The sequence below is a fragment of the Poromitra crassiceps genome (assembly GCF_964638095.1).
Source record: "Poromitra crassiceps genome assembly, chromosome: 11".
NCBI lineage: Eukaryota > Metazoa > Chordata > Actinopteri > Beryciformes > Melamphaidae > Poromitra > Poromitra crassiceps.
The window spans coordinates 44,398,879-44,418,786 of record NC_139643.1 but is presented as its reverse complement, the minus strand read 5'-3'; the positions used below and the strand labels follow the sequence as shown (position 1 = coordinate 44,418,786).

At 45.8% G+C, this 19,908-nt stretch overlaps 1 protein-coding gene and 1 pseudogene across 2 annotated transcripts in view; one reads left to right on the top strand and one right to left on the bottom strand.

Annotated features, from left to right (window-relative positions):
* The first annotated feature begins 3,283 nt into the window (after positions 1 to 3,283).
* The window catches only part of erf (Ets2 repressor factor), a 54,546-nt gene continuing 37,921 nt past the window's right edge, over positions 3,284 to 19,908 (top strand). The window contains exon 1 of the mRNA XM_083646582.1: positions 3,284 to 3,874. Within this exon, the coding sequence (XP_083502708.1) occupies positions 3,853 to 3,874 (22 nt within the window). The 5' untranslated portion in view covers positions 3,284 to 3,852. The remainder of the gene's footprint in view (positions 3,875 to 19,908) is intronic.
* On the bottom strand, positions 15,557 to 17,158 carry LOC310785707 (sodium-dependent lysophosphatidylcholine symporter 1-B pseudogene; annotated as a pseudogene). Its single transcript has one exon. The product of its transcript is annotated as a sodium-dependent lysophosphatidylcholine symporter 1-B pseudogene (transcript).

Sequence of the window (19,908 nt, the reverse complement as noted above, 5' to 3'; positions counted from 1 at the left end):
CACAGAGCAAGTGTTCACTGCTGTATCTGTATTCCTGCACTTGATGCTTTGGCAACATTGTAGCTGTTTACCTTCAGGCCATGAAGCTCTCTGACATGAAGAGGCCATTTACACCTGGCGTTAAAACATGTGTTTTCTGCCATCAGATTGCAATCAGATTGTGTTTTATCACTTCAAAGTACAGGTGTAAACACCCCCCAAAACACATTGAAGAAGGATTGCAATGTGATCGGCCAAACCACCTCCGGAGGTGGTCAGGGATGCATTGTGTACACACATTGAACACAAGTGTAAATGCAATGTGTCCTCTCAATCTGGATACACCAACTTTATGCGGATTGAGAGGACACCCATTTCTGCCATCAGATTGCAGAGAGAGCATGAGAGTGGAGACAAGAAGGAGGCGAGGAAGGAAGGAAGGAAGAGATACTACAACCACTTCACTTCACTTCACTTCACTTCACTTCCTTCTGCTCTCCAGTATGGGCTACTTCCCTTCAGCTCTCTCTCCTTCTGCCTTGTAAATGCCTACAGTCCCATTTCCAGATCCCCGCATGCCCCGACGAAAGAGGACCGAATGCATCACTGTGCTGCGTGTGACAGGGCTGTCCTGTTTCCATTAGGCTCGATTACAACAGCTCGGTATTGGAAACGACGCAATATTTGGGGACACCGACGACGATACTTTTCAGATAACACCTTTGTGCTCTATGTACTGTTTTATTGTGATTGGTATGTTAGTGAAGATGTCAAAGGCCATTTCGAGCAGAGCCGTGAACTCCCTATCGGGCTGCTCCTTTGAGACTCAGAATGAAGAATGAAGGCTGAGTCTCGCGTCACGGTGAGACTGAAGGCAAACTCGATGCTACAGTTGATGTCCTATTGCCTCTAGAGGTACAAGTGGTATATAACAGGATAGGACGTAGACAAGTCGCTCGGTTCAGGGCTGCCTTTGTGGTCCATGAAGGACACGTGTAACCGAATGACTGTCAGTCCTCGTGAGTCCCGAGTGGTAGCAAGTCGCGAGTAGGCTGGTTAAACTCACTCCCCAGTATAGAGGCCTGTTACCCAGCTCCGCCAAGGGAGCTTAGCTCTCTAGGCGTAGTGGTTAGCGCGTGCGCTTTGGAAGCGGGAGGTCTGTCGATCGAATCTCGCTCCACCCCTGGGCTGTCAACACAACGCAGGTTACATTGATGCCATGACCCGGATGGTAACTGTCTGCCTTTCCGAAGCCCTGCCACTCCGAACGTTAACTTCCATTATTCGGACTGGCGGTCGTTCACCTTAGAAGCCGCAATGCCGACCTTAGGTTTAGGCGTGGGGGTGGGAGAGGTTAGGTTTTGGGTTAGGGTCTGGGGGAGGTTAGGTTTAGGCATGGGGGGAGGTTAGGTTTGGCGTGGGAAAACGGGGAATATAGAACCCGGGGAACATAGACATGATCCCTTTCTGAGTGCCGATATTTCGAAGTGGCAGAACGTCGGAGTGGCAGCACGTCGGAGTGGCAGCATGTAACCGACCCGGATGCCCAGTGGAGTGGAGTGAGTTCAGGGGGGTGAGTGTAACTGAATGACTGTCAGTCTGAGTAGGTTGGTTAAACTCACTCCCCAGTATAAAGGCCCGTTAAACTAAGCTCTCTTGGTGTAGTGGTTAGCGCGTGCGCTTTGGAAGCGGGAGGTGGGTGGATGGAATCCCGCTCCACCCCTGGGCAAGCCCTTCACATGGGTTGCTGCCAGAACTGTCAACACAAGCAGGTTACACAGGCCTTAGGCTTAGCCTTTAAGATCATCCTTCTGAGGCTGCAGCACCTGAAATGAGACACCCACAAACGTGCTTCCCCTATGGGACAAACCACCTGTTGATGGCCCACCTCTCCTTCCTTCCTTACCAGCCCCAGGCTGCCCCGTCACATGTCATCGTTTACCGTGAGCACGTTGCCTCTCAGGCCGCAGCACCTGCGGCAGAAAACGGGTCTCCACAGCAACGCCGTGACGCTGAGGAGGACGGTGACGACCGGGGAAGAGGAGGCAGGAAGCAGCAGCAGCGGCAGAGTCACCATCAAAGATCGTATATTGAGAAGATGGGTCACTCAATAGTAAAAAAAATAAAAAATGAAATAAAAAGTGTATTTGTGTTGTGTGTTTTGTGTTTCAACGTGATATAACCCAATACAAGTGTCCTATTTCCTGGTGCCACAAATGTCATTCATTGGCTGGATAAAAAAAACAGCAGACTAGAGTCTACTTTCAGTCATGTCTGGTATTTATTGAGCAGTATCTGATCAAATAGGGGAGCGTGGGGTAAGATGTGCCACTGGGTAAGTTGACCCCTGTATCCACTGTGCACATTTGTTGTCATGTGACCACAAATTAAGCATCCATGATTTCTATATGCCTGTGATGTAAAGAAGCACACGGGAGAAGTGGAAAGTAGGCCTAGCTATTAAGATAAAAACTGTTTTTTGCTTGTCAAAGTAAGTTTTATGCATGTCAGGTATAATTACTTGCATGTCAAAGAAAATTTATCCAGGACTAAAGTTATGTATTATGCATGTTGGTGATTTGCCAACATCGTTTGTAAATTGAGCCAGTGCTTCAACCAGAGGGCACTGAAATGAAGTTAAGTCTCTGAAGTATAACATGGTATTTCAACATAGTATTAGAGAATTGGTGTGGTTTATCATAATGTTAAACATTGACACCCTTTGAAGAGATGAGACAGCAGTCATTCATGTCAAGGGTGGAAAATCCATCAGATCAGTTGGGGCAAGTTGAGCCACAGGAACACTTTTTTTTTAGAAGGCATATATTCAGGGCCCTTTGTCATACTGTTATACTTGTTTTTTCTTGCCTTGAGAGGAAGCTAATCTTATAATGCATTATGCCTATCACTAGTTATATTATTAAATTCGTTTCTACTATCAACAAATCTTTACACTTTAACTGTGAATTTCCACACAACTCCCACCACTAGCCTCTTCAATTCTTGTCAGATTCACAACTGTAGGCTACCTAAAACCTAAACTGATGCAGATGCTAGACAGCTAGAGGCTTCCAAACACATAGACGATCTTTGGCGACAAGTGGGCGTTCAGCCCCCCCTCCTCTCTCTCTCTCTCCCTCCCTCCGTGGGTCAGCGAGCGTGGGCGGCCCCGTGTGGCAGGAGGAGAGCGAAACACGACACCCCCGACAGAGGAAGGAAGGGGGGTTGAGAACACGAACTGAGTGAGTGAGTGAGTGAGTGAGTGAGTGAGTGAGTGGAAAAAGAAAAGTCTGTGCCGGAGAGAGAGAGAGAGGGGGGCAGACAGAGAGAAAGAGAGTTCGGGGCTGATTTTTCCTCCCCTTTCAGAGGGTCGTTGTTTTGACTGTCTGCGAGGAGGATGATGTGTGGAAGAGGACTCGACCATGCGACATCGTTGTAACAAGCGGGTTGAAATCGTAGCTGCTTGGTCGCATTCCGTTGCTCTCGTATCAAACTTCGACCAGCGCCATTCACTCCCGCGGGTCTACTGCTGGATTTGCCCCCGAGGCTCAGGGCAACTTTTCGCCTTAGAAAAAACAACGACTTATTTCCATCGGAAACTTTTCGAGGAAGCGTCGACGAGGTGTCGAGAAATACGGAACTCCACGAGAACTTCACCGAGGTGCTTCAACTTTAGTGGAAAGCCGAGCTCCCAAAACGGGGCAAGCTTTCTGCCACTTGTGAGAACAACACACGGGAGGAAAGGAGTGGGGTGTCACGGCTAACAGCTCACTTCGCTAGCTCATTTGGCTACCAGGCTTAGCTAACTCCCGTCTAAAGTTACCAGCCCGACCGGGGGAAACTGACTGAACCAGCCCCGCCGAGTCAACAGAGATGAAAACCCCGGGGGACTCGGGTAAGTTGATGGCTTAAAGTATTCTACATAACGCTAAACTTCTTTTCAGACGGTCACGGCTGTGTGTGTTATTCCTGAAAAGGAAACAACAGCAGCAGCGCCTAAGTTAGCTCGGTGGCTAGCTGGTTAGCATGCTAACTCAACTCCCCTCCGCTTTAGAGAAAGTGTGACAAATTATGGCGCTAGAGTGGATCCATCCAACTCTCTTGTTATTGTTTGGACAAACCAACAAAGCCCCTCCGACAAGCGATCCTCTCTGCTTTCAGCTACAGTGTAGCTAGTAAGTCACGATTAATAAAGGCCCTTTTATATTGACAGTACATTTGATACAAATAGCTGAACTTCACAGCGATTTTCAACGATTAGAATGAGCCTACGTTACATTCCTTGTTCACCCATATTATACGGATCCAGTAGTGAGGAGTGCAGGCCCAGGAGGACCATAATGCTCTGATAATGCAATGACATTTAAGATTTTATACTTTTAGGCTTACCGATGCCCCTGTCCACAACGAGAGTAAGCTTTAACGTTACCATGAACTTATCTCTGTAGTAATATATCAAGTGCAGCAACTACTAAGGACTTCAAGTGTACTGCCCTGGTAATCCTCCTGTGAATCTAGATCTACGGAAGAATGGCTAAAGAAAGAAGTATATAATAAGAGCTAAGGAGGGTTATTTTGTTGAGTTATTTTTTTTAATGGTAGGGGAGGAAGATATGGAGCAGGGGCCTTACTATTCCCATATCATGGGATGGTGATATCCATGTAGATAGGTTTTTGAGAACAATTACACCGAGAGGGGATGTGATTTGTGTGTGTGTGGGGGGGGGGGGGGGGGGGGGGGTGAAGTAGGAGGCTTGTTGAAAGATTATTTTGAGTGGAGTATGGTCAAGCATGCAGTGGTGGTTAAACCCACATGAACTCGGTTTACCTGGCTTTTTAGGCTGACATAGAAAGGAACATTGGATCTTTTAAGGTTCAAAATGTACTTTTATATAGTTTTTCTTTAGATTTTTGTTGATTGATGGTTGATTTTAGGGATGTACAAATATATCTGCAGTCATATCGGTATCAGTCCGATCAGCAAAATAACAGCAATGTTGGTATCGCTTATCTATCGGCCAACCTTTTCATATTGAGAGGAAACAAGGCAGTAAATCTCTGATTTATGAGATTTTTCAAATGTTTTGAAAATAAACAAAGACATTGATTTTTTCAGTCTTTACATGTTTTTCAGTACAGTACAAAATGTGATTATCATACAAACGTGTTTTTATACAGATCACATCGACATCGGTAAATATCAGTTATCTGCCATAACAGCAATGTTATTATCGGTTATCGGTATCGGCCAACATTTTCATGTCATCAGTGCATCCTTAGTTGCTTGCCATATAGTGATAACCAACCTTTTTACAACAAAACTGCCTACGGTGGACGATGGAGAGTGACTACTGTCCTGACTGGATCACAAAGCAAGCTAACATGCTAGCTGGCTTGTGGGTTAAATTATTCAGTCAAACAGGAAACATTTCTGTCTCTCTGTTTACAAAGTTCCCAATGTTCCTTGTTTTGTGTCAAGCACTTTTGTCACAAACCTGTTTGACCCCTGACTTCCCGGAAGATTTGCATAAACCGCTTTTTACCTGCTGCTCTGTTGACTGGAATGGAGGATTTCTCTTGCCTCAAATCCACGCCTGCTCTGTCTAAACACACTTCTGTCTAAACACACTTGTTGTTGTTTAATGTTTCCTTCTCAACCTTTCATGTTTTTCATTCAAATGGTTATGGTTTTGCCAGCCACAATTTATGATTCCTCCTCCGTGGTGCCTTCAGGTGCTCTGGGAGTCTGTCTAGTCTCAAGCGTTGTGCTGTAATCTTGGGCAGGCAAAGTTCCAGTACCCATAATGGGGCATTTAAGAGAGGAATGCTGCACCGCAATGCAACATTGTAATCACGTGACTTCTAGGGTTTTGCAGCGCTTCAGGTAACTGTTTTTTTTAATAACTCAGTTAGTTTCCCCTAGAATGGAGTTGTAGCAGCAGCGGTGGTGAAGTACATTTGTCTTTATTTGGCTTTTTATTTGGCTTGCAAAGCGCTCCCTATCTAGTGCCTCGTCCTGTCCTGTCTAGTAGGACAGCCAGTCAATAAAAATGGTATTAGGCAATAGGGATGTAATGGTATGAAATGTCACTCACAGTGTGATACAGTATCTACCAAAATATCACAGCATTTCACAATATTATTTCCCCCATTTTAATTACGCATACATATGGCCCCCCCCCCCCCCCCCCCAAAAAAAATATCCTTTTCAAAATAACAGTCCAGTGGTTAGTTTTTCAACGTGGAGGTAAATAACAGAATTGAGTGTTTTATTTTTAGAGGGGGGCATTTTAACTACCTTTTATTATCCCCCTGTCCCCCATGCTTCCTACACCTGTGCGTTGTGCTGACATTATCAGGTACGCGATGAAGCACAAAGTCTCTTGTTTAGCGGTATATGCTTTACTCAGGTGTGTGAATTGACTGGATATGAAGCGTCTGTAATATAAGGTTAGTTTCTAAAGAAGAAATCTATAGTAGCGGTGGTGCACCGCTGCTGAATGCATATGGGGGGAAACACTGTAACTCTACAATACACGAACAAATTAGATTTGTAAAGGTTTTACGCCATGGGATATTTTGTCACCGGCTATTAACTCTACAGGCACATTGGCGAGTAAAGAATTTGTGTTGGGGGAAAATACAACGTTAAAATGTGTTCCAGGGAGGCAAACTACTAGTCACCTTTAGGTGACACTCACCTTTTTGATCCCCAAAAATGAATGATTTTCAGTGGTTTTGTGTCTGCCCTGCTGGTATCTGACACCTTTTTCACTCTCCATGAGTTTGCATTCCTGCCGTTTAAATGGGCAAAGATCTGATTGATGGCAGTTTTATGGTTTGTTCTGAGGGCCTTGCGTGGCCCCCAAAATACTACGGCCACTGTAAGCGCGCCCATTAGATTTGTCCACCATGACCCATAAAACAACCTTTTTAATCCTAACCACGGGATTTATGATCCAGATAACACAAAAAAGACACAGGGGCGAGTGAATGCTCCTGATTTACACCCAAGTTTCAAAGCCAAGTTTTCACTGTAGGACACAGTTTCATCTTTGTGCAGTGAGAGCATATCTCTAAAATGCTGTTTTGTGAGAATGTGAATATGCACACATGGTGGCTTCATATTTAGAACAGCACTTAGTCTTAACATGTCAGTGTGGCCTATTTGAGACGTCTGAACATTGTATTCTCTCCTAATGACCTCCATTCTCCAGGGGATCACGTTAGCAGGGTTCTGCTGCACTTCCTCCGCTTGTGTTGTAAAAGTAGACCGCCTTGTTGGTAGCCCTCGTTGTCTGTTTAGTTTATGCCATTAGGTCTACATTCAGCTTAGAGGCGCGGGGCTGTTTTAGACTTTAACCAACACTATTTCAAGAGTTTGATTTTATAGGGTTGCTCGGTGGCACACACCAACTTCAAATAAAGTTTGTTGTTTATTTCTTCCTTTTATTCAAGATGATTTTCTAGTTTCTGTTTTATTAGTGTACGTTTGAGAGAGTCAGGAACAATCGGGAGGGAGATGGAGTTGATGACATGCAGAAAAGCCACAGAGTCTGATTTTTTCTGCCTACTATTTCCGAACTTTGTTCTCTAGTTACTCTCTGTGCTGCGACCCTGCCTGCTGTCTGCAGCAGAGGGAGCCGACACTTTCACTTTATAATTGTAGCCTCCGTCTTCTGACTAAATAAGTTAGGTAAAGAAAAACAATGGTGTTGGTGTACAAGTAATGTAATCGGTGTATGCCCAACACTGTGTAATAACACTGTCATATCGACAGTGCCTACTATTCAGTGTCTTGCTCAAAGGCACTTCAGCAGATTGGCTGCTTGACGGGGGGGTTGAAACCACCCTACTGCCAGGTGACCCCACACTGAATTTCCTGTGACGCTTTCCGCACGTGAAATTGATGCCTTCGTGTTGTGCTGCGTCTAGAGAACGCCTATATAGAGCAGACATAGTGTTTGAATTCTATGTGGGACTTGGATTTTCAAAACAAATGCAGTCATTTTAGCGTGATTGGAAACCTTTTCAATGAGGCCCATGCTACCGCCAATAGAGGCCGCTAGGGGTGCTCCGATCCGGCTAAGCCACGATCCGATCCGATTCCGATTCCAGAATCGATTCTCGATTCCAGAATCTAGAATCGATTCTCAATTATGTAGTTTTATATTGCAATAACACACAAAGGTAAATCTAAGACAAAAATGACAAATGTATTAATGCTGAACTTCAAATTCAACTTCTGAAGTATTACAGTCAGGGCCTACATTCATTTTGCAAACTAGGTGGGAATTCCCCCCTTATGTTCTTCAGATAAGATGGATTTATAGGCTGGGGGGGATCTGTAGACTTTGAGAAGGATTTATAGATTTTGGGGGGAATACATTAACCAGAGTTCTTAAGTGCAAGAGGTGGTGGCACCGTGGCAGTACAGTACACAAATTACATGAACATTTGGACACTTATTCAGCCGGTATCTTGCATGTTGCGTTCAGGTGCACTGTAAAAAATATATATATATTATAATTTTTTTTGACAATACGAAGAAGAATCGATTCTTGGGAGTTTGGAATCGATCCAGGAATCGTGGCATTAAGAATCGCGATCCTTCCAAGAATCGATTTTTTGGAGCACCCCTAGAGCCCGCATAGGGTTCCGTGCCGTAGGCCGGGGAACCCTGATCTATGTGTTGTTGTGTTCTGCACAGAGCTACAGACCTTTTGTTTCCTGTGGCCGTCAGTGAGCCCAATGCCCATGTTATATATATATGTGTGTGTGTATATATGGGTCAAGCTCCACTCTCTTCCTACCAGGAAGTGAGCCGTCTGGCCCCAGCAGCTCCAATTTTCCACTTGTGTTACTCCTTATATCAACAAGGCAGCACATGTGAGACGTCACAGCTGTACACGAGCCAGCCAGCGCGCTCTGTTACACTCTGTGTGCGTGTGTGTACGTGTCTGTGCATGTGTGTGTGTGTGTGTGTCTGTGCGTGTGTGCGTCTGCGTGTGTGTGCGCATGCGTGTGTGTGCGCGTGGAGTGAAAGGAGCCATACATGAGCAATTAGCCAGTGTTAAGCCTGTTCGGGCATGGCCGCTGTTTATGACTGTGTGTATGTTTATGTGTGTATGCATGTGTGTAGGGATGCGCCGATCCGATATTGGTATCGGGTATCGGCCCCGATATAGCACAAAATTCTAGATCGGGTATCGGTGGCAAATGGCCCGATCCATAGACCGATCCATAGGGGCCATTCTATTCACTCTAATTCTATGTGTGTGCAGCGTGTGATGTCATACGCTAGCAACGTGCTCAGCACGCCTGGGGTAGACTGTTTCCAAACAAGCTGATGTAGGCTAGGCAGCAGCAGCTAACAGCATGGAGCAAGCCAAAGGATCACCTATTTGGAGGTATTTCATGCTAGCTACGCCAACCAGTTTGACACAGGGCTGCCCTGTTGTCAAGCTGACATCACACACACGGACCCTCTCTCTCCCTCTCTCATCTCCCTGACGCAGCCGTGCTTGATTGAGCAACTCCGACTCCGCAGCTAGTTAACGATCTTTAACGAGCAGCAGCTGTTGCATGCTCATGTGGTGAAACGCTGTCCAGAGACAACCTGTCGTTGAAACGCTGTGCAGAGACAATAATATGGACTGTCTATCACCCTGAAGTTTGCGTGAGCACATAGCCTACATGTAAGCTGTGATACTTATGTTGTGAATAATTGTACCTCATTCTGTTTGTTTGTTTAGAATAGCCTTAAAGCCTACTTGCGACGGTCTTGCTCAATTGACTGACGGTTTAAGTAGCCTACTTTTCAGATGAAGTTACCTTACCTTATTATCAGTGCTGTTCAGGCTAATGTAGGATTATGTAGGCTAATGTTGATTATTGTGCGCTAATAATAGTAGCCTAATTCTGTATTGGTTTATTGGTGTATGGACACAGTTGAAATGTTTATTACTCTCCCTTATTAAGACAATCTGTTAATATGTGCTAAACAAGAGAGGTAACGTTAGTTACTTATATCAATACACAGTGTACTTAGCTATTGTGTAACAGAAATAACTGTCATATTTGTTGGATTTACATTAAACTCAAGACCATTTATTTGCTTATGTTTATTTCAAATCCTGTAATATCTGTATGTTCAACTCAGTTCATGGAAATAATCAAAGCTCAAACAACAAAGGATTCTCTGACAGGAATTATTTCCATATTGTACCACCAACCCATGCCAGTTGACTAAGTGCATAGTATCTTAAATATAAGGTGACTAAGAATGGCAACCATATTAGTTTCGGCAACCAAAAGCTGATGCCTAGCGACTGCAGGGCTGCATGGGGGAGATGAGAGAGAGAGTCTGTGTGTGATTTATTAATATTGATTTAGGGTTTTAGGAATATAAGAAACATGTTTATTTTGGGGTACATATTTTGCTGTTTGCTGTCCCTGTTGTTTAAAATGTGGTTGCCACTGAGGCAACCACAGGCCTTTTTTTTTTTATGGTTGCCAAGGGCAACTGGACAGCCGTTAATGTCAAGCACTGGTATCGGATCGGTACTCGGTATCGGCCGATACTGGCCCCCCACATATCGGTATCGATATCGGAGGCGAAAAACGTGGATCGGAGCATCCCTACATGTGTGTGTATGTATGTTTGTGTGTGTGTATGTTTATGTGTGTGTGTGTGTGTGTGTGTGTGTGTGTGTGTGTATGCGTGTGTGTCAGTGGCCATATGTCCGTCATTGTGCGGCTGTACCTGACACTTATGTGGTCGGGCTGTATTCACAACAAAGTGACTGTTTGACTTTTAGCAGCGAGACCAAATGGGCCTTGAGGAAGAGCATTTGCTTGTGGGCAGTTGAGTCAGCCCTGTGTAATTACAGGAAGAAAACAGCCAGACGTCTTCATGCACATCCAACACGCTGGTGGTGAGACGGAGGGTAAAAGCGCCCGCAGCTAATGAACCCCAGAGCTAATTTAGCGAGAGAGAGAAAAGGCACTGTTAGTTTTCCTTTTGGAAAGTCTTGTCGTGTCGCTGTACCCGCCGATGGGCCTTTTTCACAGCTGCCAGTTTGTGTCTAAAAGGCAGGGTGAACACAGGCGCAACCAACTCACTAATTAGGGCCACAGCACTGGAACACCTAAGTGGACCGGATTGCAACAAAACACAACAACCAACCCAAATGAATCGTGTGGGAAAAATCACAAGAGATTTGGATAAGCGGATAGATGTACTAAACAGAACAAACTAGAATAAAACTCAACAAAGAGGACAAAATTCCATAATACTAATAACCAAAACAAAGACATAAAAGACAGTGATATTCACAGGATATAGCTTCCCCCTGGTTTTCCTCTCATCATGACTTGCCCCCCCCCCCCTCTTTTTTTGCATTGACCTGATTGCATTCCTGACACCTAGTGAACGGAGAGCAGCCAATCACAGGCTGGAGAAAGTCATGTGGATGACGTTAGCATTTCTCTGGTGGCTCGTCAAGCCGCTGCCGTCCAGACAGCAGCCCTGACCGTTTGATCCACAGCCCCGCTCTCTGCTGCCGCTATCGCCCCCACGGGGTGTGTGTGTGTGTGTATGCGCGTGTGTGTGTGTGTGTACATGTGTGTGTGTGTGTGTGTGTGTGTGTGTGTGCACACGCGCGTTTGTGTGTGTTTGTGTGTGTGTGTGTGTGTGTGTGTGTGTGTGCACGTGTGTGTGTGTGTGCGTGCGTGTGCAGTGACCCGTGCATAACTGAGCGAACGGGCAACCGGTTGCACCGCGAGCCGTGTTGGCCAAATAAACAGCCAGGGCCTCATGCGTAGGAAAGCAGAGTGGGAGTTGTTGGGGAGGAAAGCAGAGTGGGAGTTGTTGGGGAGGAAAGCAGAGTGGGAGTTGTTGGGTGTGTAGGTAGACATCCAGCGTTGATTTAAAATGTTCCCTCAAATTTATTCACAACACATTTTCAACAAGCAGGTTCTCCGAAGCCTGCTTTTTACAGCGCCCCAGGGCCATATCAAGACTTCTATTCCAAAATGCCATAGATTATGATTTGGGAAAGTCTTTCCTACCTGAAGTTCATCATCAGGACTTTTATGAAATGTAGAGGATCCAATGTGTAAAAGCATTACTAAGCAAACTGGGGTTAGGTTGCTGGCTGTCCATAACAAAAAAGTTGCAAAATTGAACTGAATATTTTATAAGTGAAGCTTTCATTTTTTCCACAAGTAACAGAGATCTAATTTTGGAATTAAACCCGTCAAATATAGATCAAAGCACGTACGAGTTTAGCTTCAAACTTCTGAAAATGTCAAACCCTTTTGTTGGATTTGAGGTTTTCCTGTAGCCCAATGCATCCATGGAAGGATTCTGACATCAGAAAATTCATATTGGTCCAGAATAAAAAGAGACAATGAATCTCTGACAGAGGCATATGCTGTCAACACCAACAGAGTACGTTTAGCCAATCTTTATTATTATACACAAACCTCTTCAGCCATATTACATTACAGCCATACATTCAAAGCTCTTGGCGTTTGAAGTCTTGCCCAAAGGGAACGACGGCGGTTGTTGTGTAGCATCTCCCAAGTTCCTCCCTGACTCAGCCTGAGGTTGGGAAAGTCTGAGCGTTAAGAGGCTGGTGGAGCCTAGGTGTTCCTGAGCCATAATGCTTTCATGTCATGTTGCTCTGAGGAATTGAGGTTTGGATCTCTGAGCAGCAGAAACACACGTTGGGCTCAGACAACGTGCCGGCGTCTTCTTCACCCCGCGCACTGTCATTTGTAAGGTTTGAAGAATGTGCTCACCGTCCAGAAGATGTCTTTGTTTTGCCCTGCCTGTCCTTCTGTCTCAGCTCGCCTGCTTGCTTGTGCCTGTGAGTATTTATGATGGCGCGTGTCTGTGTTGTCTCCGTGGCTGTGGACCCCCAGCAGGGCAGACGAAAGGACAGGGGAAGCCGAGTGGAACCAACGACTCGCCCCACTGAGCAGATAGGGTGAAAGTGTGTGTGCAGGGGGATCGATATCTCTGCAACACCTGACAGGATACTTTCCTGTAGCATTGCTTGGGTCACGCACGCACCGACAAACCCCCTTTGCGTAAACCTGCCTTCTTTCATTGAGTTCAGTTTGTTCTAAGTTCAGATTTTAACTAGTCAAGTCGCTATATCTCCAGTCCCAGTCAAGTCTCGAGTCCCCATTACCCAAGTCCCAATCCAATCAAGTTACTGAACCTGCCCTTGAACAAAATGTAATAATGTCATGGTATTAATATAGCTATCAATATCTTATGCCAAATTATTAGGGCCTATTACAAAAAAGTCAGAGTCCACGTTTCCAACGTCCAAGTCCGAATGCATGAATACTCAAGTCCGAGTCATCAGTGCTCAAGTCCAAGTCGAGTACAGAGTCCTGAAAATGAGTCCAGGACTCAGACTTGAGTACTACAACACTGCTAGAAGGACTTTGTGATGGAATTTCTTTTGAATTTGTCTCAAACGTCCACTTGGACTCAAGAATGAACTGATTAGATTTTGGTGGTCAAAGTTCAAGGCCACCGTAACCTCACGACCGCTCGTTTCATGCTCGTTAACGCGATATCTCAGGAACGCCTTGACGGAATTTCCTCCAATTTGGCTTAAACGTTGACTTGGACTCTAGGATGAACTGATTACATTTTGGTGGTCAAAGGTCAAGGTCACTGTGACCTCACAAACGCCATTTTCAAGCTCAGTAATGTCATATCTCAGTAACACCTTGATAGAATTTCTTCACATTTGGCTCACGTGTGGACAGACATGGAAGTCCACTGCTCACTTGTTGGCGGAGGCAGATATAACCGCTGTGCGCTCGTTCTAGTTGTTATATGTTTTAGTGGTCAAATGTTGTGGAAAACCATGTTCTGAACCATGTGGTCTAGTAGTAGATATTCACACAGTGAGGCGTTTCATGACTTTTTGTTCATGGAAAGATGTAGATCGACACTTTCCCACACCGTTTGGCCTTGGAGGCGTTTTGGAGGTTGAAGTATTAAACCAGTCACTGTCAGAGAGAGAGAGAGAGAGACAGAAGGTGTAGGCACGAATGTGCTCTCTCGGTCTATGACTGTTTTGGCTGGATTCACCCACTCTGAGAGGTGGGCAGAGTGGCACCATGTATTATGACTGTGCTTTCTGCTGAGTGGAGAATGACTGGCTGTTTTGGCTTAGTTTATGGTCAGACGGGATTTGAGAAGGTTGGGTTTGGTCTCCACCGGTCCACTACGTGTGTCTCTGTCTGTCCACTACATGTGTCTCTGTCTGTCCACTACGTGTGTCTCTGTCTGTCCACTACGTGTGTCTCTGTCTGTCCACTACGTGTGTCTGTCCACTACGTGTGTACATGTGTCTCTGTCTGTCCACTACGTGTGTCTGTCTGTCCACTACGTGTGTCTCTGTCTGTCCACTACGTGTGTCTCTGTCTGTCCACTACGTGTGTCTCTGTCCACTCTACGTTGGAGAGACAGTAGAGAACAAGGAGCCAGACATGGTGTGGTCCTATTTAGCTCTCTATAACACTGCCAAATTTTGTTCCCCCCCCAGCTAGACCCCTTAGGGGTGCAGTGCTGCACAATTAATCGAATATTAATCATGGTGAAGATTTTGACTTGAAAATCAGATGTGACTTGAATGTTACTTTATGACAGTTATTACCTGGCTTTTTCCTCAGTGGTGGCACTAGAGCCCCCGACCAATATGGGATTCACTGATTACTAGGGATAGGCATTTCTAGCAAAAACACTATTCGAAATTCGCTGGCCAAATTCGAATTTAATTCGAAATTCGAAAATAAAAATAAAAATGTAAAAAAAATTAAAAATGTATTTTTTTTTTTTTTTTTTTTGTGAGTGAAATGTTGCATTGTCTCCCCTGATTCTAAGTCTACGGCTTTATTAATTAATATAAAAAGCTTCTGCTGTGGATTTTTAGCTCAAACAAGCATTGCACCACTGAAGTAAAGAACATGTTACATGACATTGACATTTTCGAAAATAAAAAACAGTTTTGACAATCATGAGTGGTTCATTAAATATTTAGTAGGCTCAGGTCTGAGTGCCAAAGGGGTGCCAAAGTCACCCCCTCTAAACCTTGCTTAAAATGCTTATAAAAATTGTTTTACTTGCTCAAACCAAGCGATTTGACTATACTTAGAATCAGGGGAGACAATGCAACATTTCACAAAAAAAAAAAAAAAAAAATCGGATTTCGAATTTCAATAATAAAAGTCGACCTTGATAATAACAACGATTATTCGAAAATTCGAAATTCGATGCCCATCCCTACTGATTACCGATATGATTTTTTTTATAAATCTGGAATGAAAACAGACCTTTTTTAAGTGGGTTGTGTTTGTGCATATTCTGCGTGTGTGGCTACTCAGGTTTCTTTCTTAAACAAATGACTTTATTAAAGAATATTTAACATTGTCAACCAATTCTAGAAATGAACAGTGAGAAAACAAATACATAAACATCAACACAAACTTCATCATCATCAGTGAGTGTTGTCACTCAAGCAATCGTGATGTCATCAGTGAGTCCCTAGATCATGGCGTCCAGCTCTGTTGAGTCCTCTTCAGAAGACGCCTTCTTGACCCACCGTTCCTGGAGCAGCTTGCGGTTGTCCTGCCGCACCTCCTCGTTGATGGGATACGAGCGGAATATGACCAGGCCGATCAGGATGAGAGCGATGGGCGCGGCCGACATCAGCAGTTTCAGGGTTAAATGCACCTCCTCTGGTTGGGAGCAGCCTCGAGTGATGTAGCCCGAATACTTCAAAGCCAGCGTGGAGATCCCCAGGGAGACCCCCGAGGCGAACTTGGTGAAGAAGACGTAGAAGGAGTAGAAAATGGCCTCGTGGCCGCTGCAGTCCGGGTTGTGCACCTTGAAGTCGTCGACGGCGTCGGGCAGCATGGACCAAGGCAGCAGGTAGGCCGCAGATGTTCCCACCCCGGTAGCAACGGAGACGATGTAGGTGACTGTCAGGCTGCTCTTCGTGCACACCACCAAGATCAGGAAGGGAACCACGGATGAGCTGCTCACGTAAACCGCCGCCTTCTTCCCAAAGCGAACGAGGAACCACTGCCAGAAGGGCGTGGCCAGCGTAGCAGAGACCATGACGACCAGCAGAATGTTCTGAAAGTCCTTCCTGAAGCCTAGCGTGTAGCTGCAGAACAGCGTGATGTTTCCCTTCAGGAGAATGAAACCAGACGAGGTGAAGAGGCAGGCCATGACCAGTTTGACGTAGGGTCCATGTCCCATCACCATCCTTATTCCCTTGAAGAACGACATGGGCTGCGACCTGGGACCACCGCGCTCTTTTTGCTCTCTCACGCCAAAGAAAAGAACAATGGCACAGACGATGTAGAAGCCGCAGATGACGCCAGAGGCAATCATGTAGGCGGCTTTGGTGTCGTCCAGGGAAATGGCAGGCGGCGTGGTGTTGCCTTCAGGTACGCTGGTCGTCAGGCATGCCAATGTGTTGTTGCTTTCGGGTACGCTGGTCGTCAGGTATGCCAATGTGGTGTTGCTTTCAGGTACGCTGGTCGTCAGGCATGCCAACGTGTTGTTGCCCACAATGCCCAGCTCCCCTGTCAAGTTCCTAGGCATGGGGACGCAGGGCGTGTTGGCCCTGCCCACAATCTGCGCCTGGACGGCTGCGCCGATCAGAACACCCAGGACCTCCGCCGTCATCCTGTAGGCGGTGGCCGAGTCTCTCTCCGTCTGCTCGGAGCTGATGAACATGGTGAGGGCAGAGTAGGGCACGTGGAAGCACGTTTGAAGGGTCTGGAAGAGGCAATAGAAAACCAGGTACCAGACGACGTTGCCGTCTCCAAACGGGGGAACGTACCACATGAGGAAATAGCACAGCACAGCTGGAGGGGTGGACAGCAGGATCCAGGGCATCATGCGTCCAAAGCGCGTCCACGGGCTGCGCGACACCAGGAAGCCCACCGTGGGGTCCGTGACCGCGTCCCAGGCCCGGCCCGCAAACAGGATGACGCAGGCATAGGAGGGATCCAGCTGAGCCACATCCAGTAGGTAGATCTGAAGGAAGAAGCTCAGGGCGGCATCGGTCATCTGGTAGGGCGCTCCGCCGATGGCATAGGACAGCTTGTCGCGCACCGACAGCCTGTTCCTCGTCTCCCGCTGCGGCCATGCATGCTCAGAACGCCGAGCTAGTCTAGTGGTAAACACCCCTGAACAACACAGCTTCTCAAATGGCATCGCTGCATTGTGAGTATGCTCAGAATGCCGCCCTATTATATATAGACATTGTGACATCATCAGACATCACTGATGATGTCACTGATGATTTCACAATGTCTATATTATACCTGTAATAGACATTGTGACATCACTGATGATGTCACATTGTCTATATACCTATAAATATTGTGACACCAGTGATGTCATAAATCACAGATTTTTACCTCGTGTGCAGTGCGTGGTCAAGACAATCCTTGTTGGGGCGAGTCAGGCATTCAGTCAGGAATGAATAACGGTGATGATGTCATCAGTGATGTCATCAGTGCCAAACTTGGGCTGTTGAAAGATGCCTGGAATGGGCATGTTTAGACAAACAGTGGTGGGGGCAAAAGTTGACCTCCAAATATTTTTTTAATTTCCCACACTGGTTGAGAGCTGCTGTGCTGACTGAGCGCGTGCATCATCCATCGTATAACAACATACAGTAGCCTACACTCTAACCTACACTACACATAAAACAATATTCATTTAGGCGATTTAATAGGAGGAGCTGTGTGGAAATATAGTTTGGGGCCTATTTTAATCCAACTCAAATTGTGCTGAGAGGGGATTCTTTTCATCGGACGTGGTGACCGGCACATTTTAATTGATCGGACTTTGATTAATTATAACGGTCAAAGTCCGGCAATTACCGGATAATGGAAACCCTGGCCTGGCCACACACATAAATTAGGCTGCTCTGCATTTTCCGCTCTTGGTGAATGTGTGGTCTGTGTGGCTCTGTCTAATGCCTGGGGATACTAGTGTCTATAGACTAGGTTGATGATGGCTGTTCTTTAGGCAGAGAGAGAGACAGATTCAGTCTGTCTTGCTGTCTGTGTTGTCTGTTCCAGTCATCTGTCTGGTGGGAAGCCTGTGGTTTTCTCTCTCTCTTGGCTGTCACAACTTGCCCAGGGGGTGGGCGTGTGTGTGTGTGTGTGTGTGTGTGTGTGTGTGTGTGTGCACGTGCACGTGCACGTGACAAACTGTGAACTAAGTGTGTGTGTGTGTATTTGGTTCTTGAAAAAGATAGCGTTTGTGTTAGCGGTAGGGATGGGCATTTTAAGCAATTTAAATAGTCGAGTACTCTCCTTCTATTATGAACGAGTGCTCGAGTACTCGCGCGCGGGGGGGGGGGGGGGGTCTGTGTGATTACTATGGTAATGACGGAGCAGGGGTAATCTGCTGTGTGTGGGGCTGTTCACACATAACGTTTGCATTTTTGCATGGAGAAAGCGCTACCTGGAGCATGCGAGGAGAGGGACTGACTGACTGACTGACTGACTGACTGACTGATATTAGGTGAGGCGACGCTAAGCTAACGTAAAGCCTACCTCAGACAGCATCTCCGATGGTTGGATGGATGGCATTTGCACTTCGGAGCGGACAATGTTGTGAAACAACCCAAGCGAAGGCTCAATTCCAATACATGTCCATTGTCCAGTATCATCCATTTTACTTTATGATCACTGTTACACTAACGTAAATCCACGGATTACAAGGTCCGGTGTTCTGCCAAAAAGTGAAAACTGACCAGTGTGATTAACGTTACAGCTGCAGCTGAACATCACCATGAAGCGATTGTCTCCCAAAAAGTGATTATTTCTCCACATTTCTTGTGACTAACGTTATGGGAAACGACAGTGTAGTCAGTAAACTAGTGCAAAGCTGTGAATTAGTTTTATCGGGCGTGCGCTATGAAGAAGCATGCGTCTCGAATATCTCTAGCCACCATTTTCGGGATGAGCTGGAAAACTTCCGGTTAAAAGTTTCAAAATAATGTTACTTAAACAAGAGTAAATAGCTTATTGATGCACGTTGGAGGACAAAAGGTATTTCAACGAATGAAGCAGCAAACCTTGTATCAAAATACTCGTTGTGATGTTATATGGCGTGAAACTGAGGCTGTAACGCATTAATCAAAATAAGGTTACGTTACAATAAGCATTTTAGTTTGAAAGCAACAAAGTGGATGACGTACTTGTACATTCTGGCTGACTTGACGCCCGTGCAGTTCATGCTGCCAGATCCACATGACGATGCGTGCGTAGATAGACCACTTTTAAAGGGGTGGGGAGTGGGGCGAGTACCCGAACAGCAGAAACGTTACTCGACTACTGACGTTATGAACGAGTGCTCGAGTACCCGAGTACTCGCGCCCATCCCTAGTTAGCGGTGTGTTTAAGTCCAGCATGTCTCCTTAAGCCCTCCACACAGGATCTGCTGTAAAACAGCTCTGCGCCCGCTGTGCCGTTCTTTTCCTGTGGGGGCAGCGCTGCCTCCCAACTAAGTGCTACCCGCCTGGGCGTCGCGCACCGCTCTAATTTGCCACCGTGCGCTGCGCTGCGCTCAAAGTTCAAATTATTTCAACTTTGACCTATTTACCGCTAGAGCTGCCACGATTAATCGATTAGTCAATCGACAGAAAATTAATCAACAACTATTTTGTTAATCGTTTTGAGTACAATTTTAAGAGAAAAGGTCTAAATTCTCTGATTCCAGGTTCTCAAATGTGAATATTTTCTGGTATCTTTACTCCTGTATGACAGTAAACTGATATTATCTTTGAGTTGTGGACAAAACAAGACATTTGAGGGTGTCATCTTGAGCTTTGGGAAACACTGATCGTTATTTGCTACCATTTT